Source organism: Aythya marila, assembly GCF_965140915.1.
Source record: "Aythya marila genome assembly, contig: HAP1_HAP1_SCAFFOLD_1013, whole genome shotgun sequence".
In the NCBI taxonomy this organism is placed as follows: Eukaryota; Metazoa; Chordata; class Aves; order Anseriformes; family Anatidae; genus Aythya; species Aythya marila.
In genome coordinates this window covers 1-19,388 of record NW_028137783.1, presented here as the reverse complement: position 1 = coordinate 19,388, position 19,388 = coordinate 1, and the positions used below count along the sequence as shown (strand labels likewise).

The following is a 19,388-nucleotide window of genomic DNA, read 5'->3' as shown; positions in this document are numbered from 1 at the left end:
TGTATCTTAAATTGAGTACCCAAATTATACATTTATTAGTTAAACACATACACTGAGTTCTTGGCCCTCCATATGACTTTTTAAATGATTAATAGGAAAATAATGATAAAATAAAACATGAATTAGTCACTCAATGACTATTTTGTATATCTCCAGTTTTGAAAAGTAAGCTATCATTGATTAAATACTTGAAGGTATCACAAAGATAGTGAAAATAGATAGTGAAAACAGATAGAGAATCTTTGTAGTAGTGTTTCTTTCATTTCCTTATTTAATTCTATTGTTTAAGAAGTGCAAATTGTTTGAATTCTTCTACGTTTAGCTTCCCACAAGAGGGAACCTAATTCTGAGAAGCTTAGACCTATAGAAAGATTTGTCTTCTGAAAAGAATAACAAGAGTTTCAAAGAAAGAAAAATCTTTCTTTGAGAAAGCTTATTGAAATGTATATATATATATGTATATATATAGTAGTCCTCTTATAATAAAACCATACTCTACTTATTTTGCCAAATTAGAAATTCAAGGATCAGGTGATTTTTTAACATTTAAAAAGAAAATCCAGATGGTATAAGCTGTATGAAAATCTAGCCCAAATTTTATATTCCATTAATTGTAACATATTTTGGTCTAATTTTTAATGTAGATACTCCCTGGAAAATATTGAAATTAACTGTCATGATGATTGTAATTTTCCAGAACTGGCATTTCCAAAGGCATTCATGCTATCTTCCAGAGTCCTAACTTGAAGTTAGAATCTCACTCACCATGACCACTCCAGTTGTTAATCATCCTTCCAGACAAGATGTGTTGAAACTATATACTGTAGATGAAATTCCTCAATAAGTACTTTGGTGCCAATTAACAACATCTTCTTCTCTGAAGAAAGATGCACAGCCCAGCTCCATGCCAGAATTAATGCATCCTTCACTATCCAAGCACGCTGCAGCATTCCAGAGATCATAAAGGAGCATGGTCATGTTCCATCATTGCCTACTCTTTATCTTAGCTGATTTCCCACTCATCACACAGTTTCTGTGAAGTCCAGAGCTAACTGACTAGTTTCTTTCTGTACTATACAGGTATACGCAACTCATGCCATGGTTTTGGATACCTGTCATCCTGAATCTAGAGTGGGACTGAAAAATCCTGCAGGGGATGAATTTTCTTTCCCACATTTAGGAACCTGCATTAAATAAATAAATAAATAAATAAATAAATAAATAAATCGATCAATCAATCAATCAATCTTATTTTTATACACAAAATCACAATTCCTTTTCAGAATAAACACAGAGTTGCATATAATTTTGGCATTCTTTTGAGAACTTATTAGTTTTGATGTTTATTTCTTTGGCAGTAAAATGGTCCTCATGGTGAAAACTAAATGTGAAGTTCACGAAACATTTTTTTTTATTCCATTTGGAAACCAGTCTATAAAGTAAGATGTACAACAGATTCACGTGGCGAGGTACTGGAAAGTTCATGAAAAAAAAAATAAAAATTAAAAGACATTGCTCAGCCTTGTTTATCTTCTAGATATCTTAATCTTACTAATAAATTGTTTTACAGGGTATGAAATTTATAAAAACTTCCAGTGCTTCTGTCTGTAATCTCATATATGTTTCAATAGAAATATATTTTTACAGATATTATACAGTACATTCCAAAGTGTCTTTATAATTTTTTTGGAATGTATTCTCTAGTCAGGCTGATCAGATAACACTGCTCTCTTGCACAACTTATCCCATGCTAGGAGACACCAAAAATGTTCTTTTGCACAGCATAACTGTCCATACAGTTAAATCTAACAGCCCATTTTCTTTGCATATCCAAAGGCTACCTGACAACTGTGCCAATCTCTGTGGCTGTGCTACTAAGTGATACAAGAACTGTTAGAGCTACAGTGGAAATGATACAAGGAGCTGCAACTTCCATACTAGCAGCTCCTGAAACAGAAGCTGTCTAGGTCAGTAATGTTGTAGTATAGTAGTGTCTTTCTCTGATGAGTGCTGGCAGAACAACTGCTGCAAGGAGCCCGTCTATCTATTAAGAAAATATATGATTAAAGGAAGGTTGTGCTACCTTGCAGGCAATGAGACTGTCCTCAGAGATGCAGCTAGCAAGCAGCTCCTCAAGGGATATTCTTAAGAGATATAAGATATGTGAGTTTTTGCACATCTAATGAATGATAGAAACCTAAAGTTAGCCAATGTCATATCATTTTAAGGAGGTGGTTATGTTTTCTGGGAAAAAAAAAAAAGTAATAAAAATAATAGTGCTGCCATTCTCATTGTTTTCCTAGACATTACTGCTTTCCCTCATAAAAATTCGTGCCTGTCTCTTGGGAACAAAAAAGACTAACAGAGTCTGAGTATGAAAAAATATTTGATTTTTCCAACCTCCATTGCAGAGATTCTATAGTAGGTAGTTTTCTGCAACAATAAAAACATGGCCTATATGATAACCAGAATAATCTATGTTTGCTTAAGCTCTTATGACTAAATATGACAGAAGGCACAGGCAACATTCATAAACCATTTTAAGTCATGTGTATTTTTTTTTTTATTAACAGCTAAAAGTATTATTAGTATTGTCTTAGTGATGAATTTAGACACTCGTTAAAAACATTGTTGATGATTGTTTTCTTGGAGAAAATAAAAAACTCTGTGATATGTATAATTTTCCTTGTGCAATGAGTATGATTTGCCTTCTTTTGCCAGAAGAACAGTATAACTTTTCTTTAAATAAAGCTTTTAAATAAAGCTTCCTCTCTTGTTTATATATCTACATCTGTCTGGACATTTAGACAAAGGCATGTAAATACCAGCCAAAAAAAAAAAAATATATATATATATATATATGTTTAAAAAACAAAACAAAACAAACAAACAAAAAAAACAACCAACCAACCAAACAAACAAACAAAAAAAAAAAAAACAGTTTGAACCTTAGGGTTCCACAAAAGCTATCAAAGTAAGATTAAAGTAAGATTAAATGAAAGAATTTAAAGAATGCAAACTGAAGTATTCATGGCAAAGTATTTACGTGATTCAGGGAAAAAAACAACCTTGAACTTGCTCAAGTTGGGCAATTTTGGAAGGTCCTTTTGCCTCAGAGAGAAATCTTTCTTTTGGTTGCAGCATGTAGACATATGGGCAAAATTGTTTCCTGTCACAGCCCATAACAGCAAACTGTTTTCCTTTCCATAATAAAATGCCCCAGGCATCCAATCTGACATTCCTTCATTCAAGGTGAATGCCCTGAAGCACAGATTTAGCTCATCTTTTTTTCCCTTGTGTCAGCTAGTATTCAACTATTCACATTAAGTAGAAAAGCTTTAAGAAAGATTTATCCATGAAATTCATATAGTTTCTTGATTAAGTTATTTTCTTACAATAGAGAGTCTTTTTATCCAAAATCTAAATCTGCAAAAAAAGTGAGAACCAAAATGTCACAGAATCGTGGAATGATTGAGGTTGGAAGGGACCTCTGGAGATCATCTAGTCCAACCTCCCTTCTCAAAGGGGGTTCCCTAGAGTACATTGCCTAGGATTTTGTCTAGATAACTTTTGAGTATTTCCAGAGAAGGAGACTCCACATCCTCTCTGGGCAACTTGTGCCACTGCTCTGTCACCCTCACAGTAAAGAGGTTTTTCCTTTTGTTCAGTTGGAATGTCTCCCATGAGCACTTTGCCCATTGGGGCAGTAGCTCTTAAGACTCACAACATTATTTTGTATATACATCTAAGCATTTTTGACAGTGCTGTCCCACATGTAAGAGTTAGATAGCCTGGATCCCTGACTTCACTGCTAGTGCTCAGTAGTTCACAAGTGTCAGAATGGGAACAGATTTGTACAAGCCAAATGTAGGCATCTGGCTATCAAATGAAAGTTTCCACAGTTCTTACCTATGGAATATATATCCAAATGTTAGCTGAGTTATGATTTTGCAAGTATCAGGGGAGTTTGAATTATAGACTGGAATGTGAAATGATAAATTTTCCACGTGAATTTAAAACAAAACTCTTCAACTGTAGTGATGATTCTTAAAATTGATATTTTTTCTCTATTATTTACCATCATTCTTGGAATCACATATTCTTATACAATATGAATATGTTTGAAGGAAATTCTGGAGGTCATTTAGTTCCACCTCATCTTCAAAGCTCAGGGCAATGCCAACACAGGTTATGAAAACCTCCAAGGACAGAGAGTCCACAGCCTCCCTGGGCAATCCATGTCAGTGTTTATACGCTCATTTTGAAGCATTTGTTCATCTGTCCAGCCTGAATTTCTCTTTTTGAAATTTTTCCTTTGCATTCTTGTCCTTTGTGCACCCCTGAATCTGGTCCATTGTTCTACAGTGTTCTTTTGCCAGTGGAAGACTGAAATAGATTCTTGGTCTGAGGTATATAGTATATTCATGGATACAAAGGGAAGTGAACTCACATTGCTTAGAAAAAAAAAGTAGACTGAGGGACATTCTTACAGGCACTTTCTGTCTTAGTGGCTCTCTACTGGAATTTTATTTATTTATTTATTTATTTTTACAACCTCACAGCTCCTAGCCTCTTCACTGGATGTTTATTGCAGTTATAGGTACAAAAATTCAAGCTGCCTTTCTTAAAGATGTTTTACTTTCTTGTCCCCATTTTTTCAAAATAATTTAGTTTATGCTGAACAGACATTTATTCCCCTTTTGTTAAAACCGAGGGTTTTCTGGTAGATCGTACATACCTGTAGAAATGTACACAAAGTTATAACACCTTGAGAGAACGTAAAGAAGTCACAATAACCACAAGCAGTCAGATAGATTTGATTCCTTCTGCCAAGTGTATTGGGATATTTCCAAATAAATCACAGAATCACAGAATTTCTAGGTTGGAAGAGACCTCAAGATCATCGAGTCCAACCTCTGACCTAACACTAACAGTCCCCACTAAACCATATCCCTAAGCTCTACATCTAAACGTCTTTTGAAGACTTCCAGGGATGGTGACTCCACCACTTCCCTGGGCAGCCTGTTCCAATGCCTCACAACCCTTTCAGTGAAGAAGTTCTTCCTAACATCTAACCTAAAACTCCCCTGGCTCAACTTAAGCCCATTCCCCCTCGTCCTGTCACCAGGCATGTGGGAGAACAGACCAACCCCCACCTCGCTACAGCCTCCCTTGAGGTACCTATAGAGAGCGATAAGGTCGCCCCTGAGCCTCCTCTTCTCCAGGCTGAACAAGCCCAGCTCCCTCAGCCACTCCTCGTAGGATTTGTTCTCCAGGCCCCTCAGCAGCTTCGTTGCCCTTCTCTGCACCTGCTCAAGCACCTCGATGTCCTTCTTGTAGCGAGGGGCCCAAAACTGAACACAGTACTCGAGGTGCGGCCTCACCAGAGCTGAGTACAGGGGGACGATCACTTCCCTAGCCCTGCTGGTCACACTGTTCCTGATACAAGCCAGGATGCCGTTGGCCTTCTTGGCCACCTGAGCACACTGCTGGCTCATATTCAGCCGACTATCCACCATCACTCCCAGGTCCTTCTCTGCCTGGCAGCTCTCCAACCATTCCTCTCCCAGCCTGTAGCTCTGCTTGGGGTTATTGCGCCCCAGGTGCAGGACCCGGCACTTGGCCTTGTTGAACTTCATGCAGTTGACCTCAGCCCATCGGTGCAGCCTATCCAGATCCTCCTGCAGAGCTTTCCTACCCTCAAGCAGATCGACACACGCGCATAGCTTGGTGTCATCTGCAAACTTACTGAGGGTGCACTCAATGCCCTCGTCCAGATCATTGATGAAGATATTAAAGAGGACCGGCCCCAGCACCGAGCCCTGGGGGACGCCACTAGTGACTGGCCTCCAACTGGACTTGGCTCCATTCACCACGACTCTTTGGGCCCGGCTATCCAGCCAGTTTCTAACCCAACGAAGCGTGTGCCAGTCCAAGCCTAGGGCAGCCAGTTTCTTGAGGAGAATGCTGTGGGCGACGGTGTCAAAAGCCTTGCTGAAGTCAAGGTAGACCACATCCACAGCCTTTCCCTCATCCACCCAGCGCGTCACTTTGTCATAGAAGGAGATCAGGTTCATCAAGCAGGACCTGCCTTTCATAAACCCATGCTGACTGGGCCTGATCACCTGCTTGCCCTGCAAGTGCTGCGTGATGACTCTCAAGAGAATCTGCTCCATGAGCTTCCCTGGCACTGAGGTCAAACTGACAGGCCTGTAGTTTCCCGGGTCAGTCCTCTGGCCCTTCTTGTAGATGGGCATCACATTTGCTAGCTGCCAGTCAACTGGAACCTCCCCCGATAGCCAGGACTGCTGATAAATGATGGATAGTGGCTTGGCCAGCTCCTCTGCCAGTTCTCTCAGTACCCTTGGGTGGATCCCATCCGGCCCCATCGACTTGTGCACATCTAAGTGCCGTAGCAGGTCACCAACCAGTTCTTCATGGAGAGTGAGGGCCACATTCTGCGCTCCATCCCCTTCAACCAGCTCAGGGTACTGAGTATCCAGAGAACAACCGGTATTGCCGCTAAAGACTGAGGCAAAGAAGGCATTGAGCACCTCCGCCTTTTCCTCATCTCTTGTAACTAAGTTTCCCCCCGCATCCAGTAAAGGATGGAGATTCTCCTTAGTCCTCCTTTTTGTGTTGATGTATTTATAGAAACGTTTTTTGTTATCTTTAACGGCAGTAGCCAGATTGAGCTCCAGATGAGCTTTGGCCTTCCTAATTTTGTCCCTGCACAGCCTCGCTACATCCTTAAAGTCCTCCCTAGTGGCCTGCCCACTTTTCCAAAGATTATAAACCCTCTTTTTTTCTCCTAAGATCAAGCCACAATTCTCTGTTGAGCCAGGCCGGTCTTCTTCCCCGCCAGCTCATCTTTGGGCACTTGGGGACAGACCGTTCCTGCGCCATTAAGATTTCCCTCTTGAAGAGCGCCCAGCCTTCCTGGACCCCTCTGCCCTTCAGAACTGCCTCCCAAGGGACTCCACCAACTAGTGTCCTGAGCAGCTCAAAGTCAGCCCTCCGAAAGTCCAAAACAGCGGTTTTACTGGTCCCCTTCCTGGCCTCGCCAAGAATAGTGAACTCCACCATTGCGTGGTCATTCTGCCCAAGACAGCTCCCGACAATCACATCCTCCACCAGTCCTTCTCTGTTTGTGAAGAGAAGGTCTAGCGGGGCACCACCCCTGGTAGGCTCACTAACCAGCTGTGTCAGGAAGCTATCTTCCACGCTCTCCAGAAACCTCCTAGACTGCTTTCTCAGGGCTGTGTTGTGCTTCCAGGATATGTCAGGGAAGTTGAAGTCCCCCACGAGTACAAGAGCTGACGATTTTGCAACTTCTGTCAGCTGCCTGTAGAGTTCCTCATCCGTCTCCTCATCCTGGTTCGACGGTCTATAGCAGACCCCGACCAGGACACTAGCCTTGTTGTCCCTGCCGATCCTAACCCAAAGGGACTCGACCTTGTCGTTCCCAGCCTCGAGTTCTACAACATCAAAAGACTCCCTAACATAGAGAGCCACACCACCACCCCTTCTGTGCTGCCTGTCCCTTCTAAAGAGCTTATAGCCAGGCATTGCAGCACTCCAGTCATGAGACTGGTCCCACCACGTCTCCGTGATGGCAACCAAGTTGTAGCCTGCCTGCCGCACAATGGCTTCCAGCTCCTCCTGTTTGTTACCCATGCTGCGTGCATTGGTGTAGATGCACTTCAGCTGGGCCATTGCCTTATCCTTCGGCCTTGCCATCGTTCCCCCTGGCACAGCTCCAACAATCCTAGCTTCAGCCCCATCCCCCTTCCTACCTAGTTTAAAGCCCTCTCAATGAGCCCTGCCAGCTCCTGGCCCAGGATCCTTTTTCCCCTAAAAGATAGGGACCCATCTGCGGCCATCAGGCCAGGTGCTGAGTAAAGTGCCCCATGATCAAAAAACCCAAGATTTCTGTGTTGGCACCAGCCCCGGAGCCACGTGTTTAACAGGTGGGCTTTCTGTGTCCTCTCTGAACCCCTCCCTGCCACCGTAGGGATGGATGAAAACACCACCTGCACTCCCGCTCCATCCACTAACCGACCCAGTCCCCTAAAGTCTCTTTTGATAGCCTTCAGGCTTCTCTCTTCGATGTTGTCACTGCCCGCCTGGACTATCAAAAGATGGTAATAGTCAGAGGGGCGTACCAGGTTGGGAAGCTTCCTGGCAATGTCCCTGACCCTGGCCCCAGGGAGACAGCAGACTTCCCTACGGGTAGGTCAGGCCGACAAATAGGGCCCTCTGTTCCCCTAAGAAGAGAGTCTCCAACAACAATAACCCTCCTGTCTTTCCTGGTGGAGTCAGTCCTGAGGCGTGGAGTCGACCTCCTCGCCCTAGGCATCCTCCTGGGAACACTTGCTACCTCTTCCTCACGCACCGGCCTCTCAATCTCTAGGGCCTCAAACCTGTTGTGTAAGGGCACCTGGGAAGGTGGGGCCGGAAGGGGAGGGCGTCGCCTTCGATGTCAAGCAGGGACCTGTTTCCATTCCTCCTCAGCTCCCAGATCCCCTCCCTCTGCCCGACGGGGACAGGGCAGGGGGTCTACCCCTATTTGAGGAGTCTCACCTTGGTACCTCACCTTGAGGCCCTGCAGGGAGTTACTCCAGAAGTCTATCTCTCGCTCACACTCCCTGATGGCCCTCAACCTCTCCACCTCCTCCTTGAGCTCCGCCACCATGCGGACCAGGTCATCCACCTGCTCGCACCTCACGCACACAGTTTCTCTGCCTCCCGCCGACGGCAGCAACAGGCTGACACTCCTTGCATCCGGTGACCTGAACTGCCGCATTTTTTAACGGGTAGTCGGTCTGGGTGTGTACCGACTTTCTGGAGAGCGCGCCGTGCCTGGTGGCGACCATTATCACCTAGCTAGCAGCTGTTGTTAAGGAGGTGTTGTTTGTGTGTAGGGGGAGCACTCTGCCCTTTCTGCGCGCCCTGCCTGCGCGAACTGCTGCGCTAACTGCCGCGTCACTCCCTTCTGACGCACCACGCCCTGTTTGCCCGCCCTGTTTGCCGCGCTCCTGGTCGCTCGCGCTCCCTAAATGTAATAAAATTACATTTATTGTCAAACTACTGTGCTACTTAGAATAAATGATTCCAATATACATTTTGTTCCCTAGCCTAAAATTTGTTCCTTCACTCTGTCTCTTTTTGACGGAGACAACTCTCACCTCTCCCGGATTCAACATGGGAACCAAATTCACAGCCTAGGTCTAAAGACAACTTTTGCACTTGGACGCCTTTTTTTTCTGACCTATGATTCTTCTTTTTAGATTGCCTTTTTTTTTTTTTTTTAATAAAGGCAAAAAAAAAAAAAAAAAAAGAAAGAAAATGTTAGTATCATTTTTATGAGTTTCTCAGTCTCTAAATTCATACTTATACTAGGAATTGAGTTGAGTCCAGCAATAGTAAAATTCAATTACAAAAATGTTATTATGTCATAACTATAAAACTGTAAAAGTAACAATTTATAATGGAAATATTACCACCATCTCAGTTATTGCCATTATTGGTATTATAAATAATGTTATTTATTTTTCTTTTATTTATTTATTTATTTTCTGCAAAACAACTTTTATCTGCTCTTTCTAATTTAGAAATACCTGGATAGCTACAGGAATTCATGTGCACTGTGGTCATTAAGGTAGTTATTTTCAGGAAGCATGATAGGCCCTTTAGGCTAATTTTCATATAGAAGGTCTGTACAATTATGAAGTTTCTGATCTTCTTATATTGAAGATAACATGGAGGCTTCACTGGTTTTCATGATTTCATAGAATCATAAAATATCCCAAATTGGAAGAGATCCACAAGGATCATTGAGTCCAACTCCTGGCTCCACAAAGGGCCACCTAAAAATTAAACCATATATCTGAGAACATTTCCCAATGCCTATTTGTAGTCCTAAAAAGAGTTTAGTTTAGGCTAATTTACAGACTCCATTATCTCCATACTACTGCAGCTGTGTTATTATCCATTAATGTCTGCTTACTTTTAAGTTATATTTGCTCCTGTACGTACATGTATTTCATAATATGACCAAGGTTAGGAGAGAAAAAGGGTGTATGCAACACGTTTTTCTGTATCCAGGGTGCTGAAGCCTGTATAACCAAGCTCCATCAACTTACTTTCCAGAAAGAGCAGAAATTGCAAGTTATAGTGACTCAGTTTCCAAGGCTCTAGCTCTGTTAAGGATTACTGAACACCTATATTTCTGTCCAGTGCCTACAAAACTATTTAATTTTCATAAAATGAGAACTAAGATACACTGATGCACCTTAGTATAAGGTACATAATATATATCATTGTATATCTGCTTCTCCTAGACATAGGGACTGGGAATTTAAACAATCTTTATAGTGATTAAAATGACCACTTAATGCAAAAGTATGCTATTGTGGTTTACAATATAAGAGCAAAGAGATACAGGATATAATGTCCTCTTTCTCCTTTAGTGGAGGGACATCATGTTCTGTATTTTTATTATTTTTTTAGGGAATTTCCAAATCATAGGAAAGAGCTATTCAACACAAAACAGTGCTGCCAAATACTATTTTCTCTTAATTGTCCAAGTGCTTATTGCAAGATAAAGGTTTCCCAGTTTCTGAGGGAGCTCACTAGTATCATTTGATAATTTGATATTTTGTCAGTGAGCTTCATTTTCTTGTGTCCCTTGAATAAAAGACCTCGTGAACATCAGTGGATGCTTTATATGTAACAACTGGCTATGCAGAAAGTACCCTCAGCAACAGGTTTTAATCTGTCTTGAGGTGAACTGTTTTCAGCCTCACTGTTCACACTGTTTCATTTTGCACAAAGAAAAATTACTCACTGAAAAAAACTGAAAAGATTTTTTTCTGTCCTGTTTGCTAGATCACAGCTGAGTGGCAATATATTTCAGTATTGGTTTGTGCTGCAGAAGTCCTAGTGTTCAGTGTTTTCTGTGAAAAAGACATCTGGGTTAAAAAATCTATGGAAGTGGTTGAATAATTGTCTCATAACTTTCTCTACTTGTTAATTCTTTAATATTTTTTTGGCACTCCGTTCTCTTCTCATTTTACAATTCCTAGGTTCTGTTCCATAATGATCCCCATTCTTATGTTTTACAAAACTCACAGATTTAGACTTAATTCTTCATTCAGCTTTAGACTTTTATGGAAATTCTAGCTTACTTGTAGCAAAGGTTATTTTCAATCCTTCCTGTATGTGCACATAAAAGTAATAACACTTATGAATTCCAAATGACAAAAATAAGTAGGGAAATGTCTCCTGCACCTCATTTTTTTTATTAATTTTAGTAATTTTTTTTTTTTTATTAATTTTATTAATTTTAGTTCCTTGGGATTACATATTGATTCTGAACACTTGCAACCGGTAAGGTGCTGACTAAGGTGTCTTGTTTGAGATTTTTTGTGTTATTTTCTTTATTTTATTTGATTGCATTTTTTCCATAGGTGATATTTTCTCTTTTTGCTATGGAAACTGTAAGTTTCTGTTTGAGTGCTTAATAGCCTAATAGTTGGAGGGGAAGGAGTACCTCTGGGATTATCTGTGTTTGCAAACAACCTATTTATAATTCTCATCTGCATTTATTTTAACGTGTGTTCCAGAATGCTGACAATATTTGGACTATTCATTCCCAGGTAGAATATACTACTGTTTATTGTGAATAGCTATGTTTACCTTTTACTTATTTTCTGCAGTTTCTGAAAGATTTTATTGTTCTTTTGACAATGTTGATGAATTAATTCACACTGTTGCATGGTTCTGTGACTCCCATACTGCAAACTCCATAAGACATTGACTTAATGACCAACACAAGTACAGTGTTAAACTATATCTTTACAAACATATTGAAACTTGAAAGTAGAGAAAACAGTTTATTTAATCTTACAATAAATTTTGCAAAATAGAATAGCTTAGATTATCATACTTTAACCTTTTTTTTTTTTTTTTCAATTTATAAAAGACTGAAACACAGTTGACAATGATATGGACACAGAAATACTATTTGCTATGTTTTATTTTCTACAATTTTGGATAATATTAGCATGCAAGTAATTGAATAAAAATACTTGTATATATGACTTATTTTGAAATAAGAATTTTACCAGCAATAGATTAAAATCTTGCCATGAAAACTTAGATGAAACATGACAAAAAAAAAAAAAATAAAATAAAATAAAAAATTTTTAACCTGAAAAAATATTCATCCTGTTATCTTTTACATATTCCATTAATAGTATATTGTAATGGTCTCTGAAAGATATTTTCATATATTTTAAACTGTTTTTATATTGTTAAATCATTTGTTTTCCCTTGAGATTGGTAATATGAGCAAGGCATGAATGCTGGATTGCTTGCAGGAGAATCTTCTATTTACACAGGCTAGCCCATACTGCTCAACGCTCTGATGAAACCCATCTGACTATGTAGTTATGTCTGATACCACATGGCACATACTGCATGCATGGATGTAGATTTCTATGAGGCCAAATGTTTTCCTTCAATTTAACTAACCAGATGAATGCATATTTTACACCACATCTGGTCAGTCTTGTGCTTCCTAAATACAAGCATTTGTAAAAGTATGCACACATTTCTTTACTGTTATCTTAGTGTTGCATGCTAAATATTAACAAAGAGAATGGTTAATATGCAGACTGATATTTTTTAAGGCATATTTTAATTTTAAAGAGCTATCTGGATGTAATTCATGTAATAATGACCACCTAGAAGGGAATCTAAGTTTCTGAGGCATCTCACTCCAGTGAGATCTCGGCAGCCACCCGAAGGCAGTTGTACATCTCCTGTGGCAGGTCAGCCCGAGTGAGATTGTTTCCATCCAGGCGCAAATGTGTGATCTTGGAATAGGTCAATGGTCCAACAACCTTACAGAAACTGCTCAGTGGGAACTCTGAAACAAAGGGGACACAAGTAAGAGAAAGCACAAATAATTAAGACAAATGAGATAAAAATATTATTTTTCTGCCTTTTCTTTTTAACTTAGAAATTGTGAGTTCTATTTTTTATTTTTATTTATTTTATTTTATTTTATTTCAATATTTTGTGTGTCTCTGCTGATACCATTCTACTTGAGCTTACTGGGACTTCAGGGGGTTTTGTCAGAGAGCTTCTTCACATTAATCGAGAAGTTCAGAATTTAAAGATTGGGTATTACAAGTGCTGTGTGCTTGCAGCATCTATTTAATTTTTAAGTCTTCAGATTTTATTTAGAGGCTCAATTGGGCATTTAAAAAAGAAAGAAAGAAAGAAAGAAAGAAAGAAAGAAAGGAAGGAAGGAAGGAAGGAAGGAAGGAAGGAAGGAAGGAAGGAAGGAAGGAAGGAAGGAAGGAAGGAAGGAAGGAAGGAAGAAAGAAAGAAAGAAAGAAAGAAAGAAAGAAAGAAAGAAAGAAAGAAAGAAAGAAAGAAAGAAAGAAAGAAAGAAAGAAAGAAAGAAAGAAAGAAAGAAAGAAAGAAAGAAAGAAAGAAAGAAAGAAAAAAGAAAGAAGGAAAGAAAGAAGGAAAGAAAGAAGGAAAGAAAGAAGGAAAGAAGGAAAGAAAGAAGGAAAGAAAGAAGGAAAGAAAGAAGGAAAGAAGGAAAGAAGGAAAGAAGGAAGGAAGGAAGGAAGGAAGGAAGGAAGGAAGGAAGGAAGGAAGGAAGGAAGGAAGGAAGGAAGGAAGGAAGGAAGGAAGGAAGGAAGGAAAGAAAGAAAGAAAGAAAGAAAGAAAGAAAGAAAGAAAGAAAGAAAGAAAGAAAGAAAGAAAGAAAGAAAGAAAGAAAGAAAGAAAGAAAGAAAGGAAGGAAGGAAGGAAGGAAGAAAGGAAGGAAGGAAGGAAGGAAGGAAGGAAGGAAGGAAGGAAGGAAGGAAGGAAGGAAGGAAGGAAGGAAGGAAGGAAGGAAGGAAGGAAGGAAGGAAGGAAGAAAGAAAGAAAGAAAGAAAGAAAGAAAGAAAGAAAGAAAGAAAGAAAGAAAGAAAGAAAGAAAGAAAGGAAGAAAGAAAGAAAGAAAGAAAAGGAAAGAAGGGATAAGTTTCTGGAAAAGTTGTACATAATATAATCTTATTCGTATGAAGAGGCAGTCCCCTGAGTATGTTTGTAAAATATTATTTTTGGAATGTTTCATTTTGATTTACTAGTTTTAAAATGAAATTTGGGCTGGGGACATTTAAATTGTATAACTGAACCTTTCCAGAAAAGCAGGACTGCAAGGTAAATATAAAAGTAAAAAAAAAAAAAAAAAAAAAAAAAAGTAAAAAAAAGTAAAAATATTTATATTTATTGCAGTTCACATATCATGCTATGTATAGCTTCCATCCAACTGAAATATGGCAGGCTTTGAGTGGAAATTGTATGTTATGAGCAGTATTAACTGTAAGCAGAAAAAAAATGCATGAAACAGAAATTCTGTGCTCGGTATACATAAATTCATATGCATGAATTGTATACCTCAGTCATTCAGAAAAGATTTGTCCTCAGGAGAGAATCTCCTGATTAACCTAATGTCCACTGTACACAGTGTCCATTGTGTAACTCTGCAAAGATAGTTTTTCATTCTTCTCCCTTTGATTCAGACACTGTCACCACTCAAGAACCAATCTGAGAGACTTGATCTTCTTAAGTTTTTTGTCAGTGATTAAACGTTATTAAATGCTTTTGTGGCACGGAGGATCAGCTCTCATAATTTCTGAGAAATCAAGGTAGGATTCTCAAAATCAAAAACGCTTTTGACTACAGGTCATAGGTCATTCATGGGTTTTTGAAAATACCACGATATATCCTTTCTGCATGACTATTTATCTCATTTAAGAAAACAAGATGACCTACATTCAGTTGTAGTAATAATGGAAGAGGAAGTGGATATCTTTCATATCTCTACTTTAAACTCAATTGGATTTTTCCAGAACTGACATTACAATAATCTTCTATAATTGATGAAATATTTATTGTGTAAACTAGGTATAAGTGTACACCCATCTCTAAAGGCAGATCTTTAAAGAATGACAGTGTAGTTAATTTGTTACAGACAGGGAGATGATGTCAAAGAAAGGGTAAATATTTGCATATCTTTCACAAAGTAAGGAATATTATGTGGAGATTGAGGAAATGTATTTCAAGTGTTAGATTTTGATCACCAAGATTTTTTAGACTAAACAAAAACAACAAAAACAAAAATCCTTGATTTTTGAATATTTTACAATCTTGTTCTGAAAGGGTGAAATAAAAAAGGCATCCTTAATGGAACAAGTATCGGGCAGTCCAAATTGGAATATTGTACAATATTAAACTTGTAGACCAATTCTAATACTTTACCAGTTAATGTACCCACTGAAGTGAACTGATGATTCTCATGAGATAGGGTCACGCAATCTAAGAAAAAGTTACAGGATTGGATCTGTATGTATTTTGTTGTATGAAAACAAGTTTGCTTGGCCTACAGCCTCAACCATTTATTATCTAGGCCAAGGTCTCTGGAGATTGTTTGGGTAAAATTTGTAAAGTGGTAAAAAACCATGAATTTTAATATATATGTTTTTCGTTTTCTAGTCTTTAATGGAAAATAAAATGACACAGCAAGTATAATTTTATTGAAGACCATATATATATATAAGTTTTCAAAATTTACTTTGTTTACCATATTGTTACTTTTGAGCACAAGTTCATATGTAAATGTTGTGCACGTAAGCAAGTTTATTAATGTTATCAAAATACCCAGCTGTGAAGATTGTTTATGAGATTGAGACAACTTTGCAAGTAGATTCAGATTTAGTCTTCACAGAAGTCAAAGGAACTCTGTCATGGACTTCAGTGATATTTGGTTCCATTTCTTGGTGTAAAGTGCGTGTATTTGGGAATTAATTTATTATGCAGTTCATATAATTGTCATTTGTAAGAAGCATATTAAAAATATCTGTTTTCTAATTGTATCTATATTAGCAGAAAATTAGATAAGTGTTTCTTGGAAGTGCACCCAATGTGTTCTATATGTTCTGTATGGAAACTGCAATCTGTGAAGCTGAAGCAGGTAAGACATTACTAGTTTACTTCCTCCTTTATTGAAGTGATTCATGTTTCAGATGTTCCTGTTCAAATATCTTTCTGAATAAATAGTATTAAGGTTTAGAGGTAAAGAACATTAAATTCTGCTATTAGTATGATATTCATATTTTCCCTACTCAGAATTTCTGCATGAGTCAGACAAAGAGATAGTTACAAGGATTGGGTAAAAATTGGATTTTCACCTGAACAGTTATTTTCTCACTAAATGTGTCTGTTCCCAGAAGAAATTCTGTTGTTTTAACAATATTTAAATAAGAAATATCTAGAGAGAGAAAAAAATATAAAAAAGTCAGGAGAAGGTTTTGCCCTCTGCTCTCGTATACCCATAGAGGGTATACGGGACCATAGAAAATATTTAAGATTTTTAGACAGAATTTATTTTGACTATATGCTAGGCAAGAGTATATCCCTTGCACATCAGGACTACAAGCAGCCTTAAGCTGAGGAAGATTAATAGTGTTAAGATTTTTTGTTCAGGTGTGCAATACAGCAAAGATTAATGGGATCAGCAGTCCTAGTCACCTTTGCTGGTCTGTGGTCCCATAGTAACTGTATCTGAGTCATTACTGTACAAGCCACTATAAAAAAAAAAAAAAAGAAAAAAAACATTTTGGGATTGCTAAAGTATTTCAGATAAAATACCACGAAGTATCTCTACAACTAACTGTGTTTAGAGTAATTAAAATTATGGTACAGCTACTGATCCAGCAGAATATTTTGTCTCCTGACTGTCCCTTTGAACATTTTCAAGTTTCCCCTTGTAATACTCTATTCATATGATATCTTCTTGCTAGGAATTTATGTGGAAGCCACTGTTTCCTTAATCCTTCATAAGTGAAATATGGAGAAGTCCATCTGTGGACCCTCTTCACTGATCCTCATTGATTTCTGTAACTACAAAGTGTATTTTTGCCTTGAGCAATCTACATGTATAATAATAAATATTACAAATATGTATTTAATCCCAATGCAATCCTAAGGCATGGGAGTAAACCAATGTTGTCATTAATCAGGAAACTCCACCCTGAAATTATTTAAAAAGACATACTAAAAAAGAAGATTCAATCTTATCCATTCTGGGTTTGAGGTATGAAGAGAGCAAAGACACTGGTCTTATGTTCGCTTGGAGATCCAACTAGCACATAACATCATTACATCATTACACTTAAACTGAAAAGCTGAGCAAAACCTAGCACATAAATAGTATCTCCTTAAAAAGAAATGATTATTGCTTGTCCCACGTTGATTATTAGCATATTAGGGAACACAATGTCGTTTCTGTGAAATTAGATAGTCAAGGAAATCTATTATGAAAATCTACTACATTTCTTTTTCAGGCAAAAGAGTAAATCAGAGCTCTCTTGCATTAGTCCATATGGTAGCAATGAAAGTGCAGCAGTAGCCTGTCCTACTCCTTACACTGTCACCCTCTCCTGCTGACTAGCATTTTGGAAATACAGCTCTCATTGAAAAGTATATTGCTGTCACAGTTGTTTAGAAGTCCTTGGAAACATGAATGGAAAACGAAGTTGGTACCTGGGTATCTTGCAGAAGGCTCAGAAAAGCCATTCTAATCAGTTAAAAATGCCTCATTTATCTTAGGATAAATTAAATATCAACAGCTTTTTTAGGAAAGAGTATCTGACAGAGTTCTACAGGTTGCTGTATGTAGAACCTCATGTGGGAAGCATTAATTCATTTTTTTTTTCCCTCTTCAAAACAAGGAAATGAAAGAAAATGAGATATAGGGAAAAAAAAAAAATCATAATATTGGGGAACATGTGAAACAGTAAATAACAAACAAAAGGTCTTGCCTTCTCCCCGGTAAGATCTCCATTAAAATATTTTGCTGCAAAGGCTAAGTCTGTATTGAGTAAGGAAAAAAATGTTTCTTAGCTAACTGGTATCCTAGACCCCTGATGGATACAGATAAGAAGATGAGGATTTTATGGTTTATAGTTTATGCTAGCTAGCAGGATGATGTAAGTCTTCCAGCAGAAATGCTGTATTTGACCTTACTACCTCTACATGAGAGGACACTGCTGACAGAGATCCAGCTGGAGAGCTTCTAACATGAAGGTGGGGTTGGCCCAGCTTTATAGTATCTCCTTCCCATCCTAGGATTAGGACAACCTTCTAAAAGCTCTGTCTCAGTAGAAATCTCCATGATCTCGTACAAGGTGTGGCTGTTATTGATTTTAGAAGGAACTGTTTTAAAATCATGCTTGAATGGAGACAAACTTGACACCTAATCATATGATGTGGAAAATGAGAATTAAAAACAGAAAGCAACAGGATCAGGATCTGCTAGGTGGAAGGGCAGGAAATGGGAGAAAAAAAAAAATAATATATATATATGTATGTATGTATGTATATATATAAGCTGTTTCATTGTCTTTTTCATTATGCCTTGTGCCTAGTATCACAAGTGTTTATACTAGTATTTATTGTACTCTTGTTCTCTCCTCTCCTCCAGCACTTTCACTGACACTCTTCTGAAAGGTTGCACATACTGTAGTTTGATTCTCAGCTTTTTTTTTTTTTTGACTTACTAATTATGACTATCCTCCACACTGATTAAATTTTTCCCAGAGTTTTGTTTGTTTGTTTATTTTCTAAATTGTATATGTGCACTCCATTGACTTTGATAGAGGTGCTTCAGTGTACCTGAGATGAGTATTTGGCAAATAATAACCATATATGTATGAAAATAGAATATTGTATCTTTAAGATTAATTTGCATAGCTAAATGTCTGTCTTGTAATATCAATGCAAGCAACAGTAAGAAAAATGATAGCCAGTACCATTTATTTAAACTGGTTGAACTACACTTCCAGATACTTGCATCAACCATTAGTGTCTAGATAGTGGTAAACAGAAATGAAAATATGAAAATTTAACTCACTGTTAATTTTGTTGACTTGGAGGTAGAAGTTTTCAAGATTCTCACTGACAGTTGGAATGCTCTTCAGCTGATTGAAGGAGAGATCCAACTCAACCAGTGATGTGATATTGAAGACGTTGCCTGGTATTCCAGAATCTGTTAATTTATTGTGGGATAAACGTAAATATTGCAGGGTTTTAAAACCTTGGAAATACTCATCAGGAATGTTGGAGATCTGGTTATTGTCAAAATACAGCATAAGCAAGGAGTGAGGCAGTCCTGTTGGTAGCTTTGTGAGTCGATTGAAGCTTAAGTCAAGATACAAAAGAGAATTCAGGCCTTTAAATGCCCCAGAAATAGAATCTGCTTTCAGCTGGTTGTTCTGGAGGTGAATGACAGTCAGATTTGCCAGCCCCTCAAGTGCACC

General features: G+C 38.2%; 1 protein-coding gene across 1 annotated transcript; it reads right to left on the bottom strand.

Annotated features, from left to right (window-relative positions):
* Positions 1-11,912: 11,912 nt before the first annotated feature.
* On the bottom strand, positions 11,913-19,382 carry LOC309890526 (lumican-like; the record flags this gene model as incomplete). The annotated part of the gene is made up of 2 exons (XM_082784956.1): positions 11,913-12,934; positions 18,983-19,382. Coding segments are annotated over 2 exons (555 nt in total), but the record flags the coding sequence as incomplete, so codon positions are not given.
* Positions 19,383-19,388: the final 6 nt, after the last annotated feature.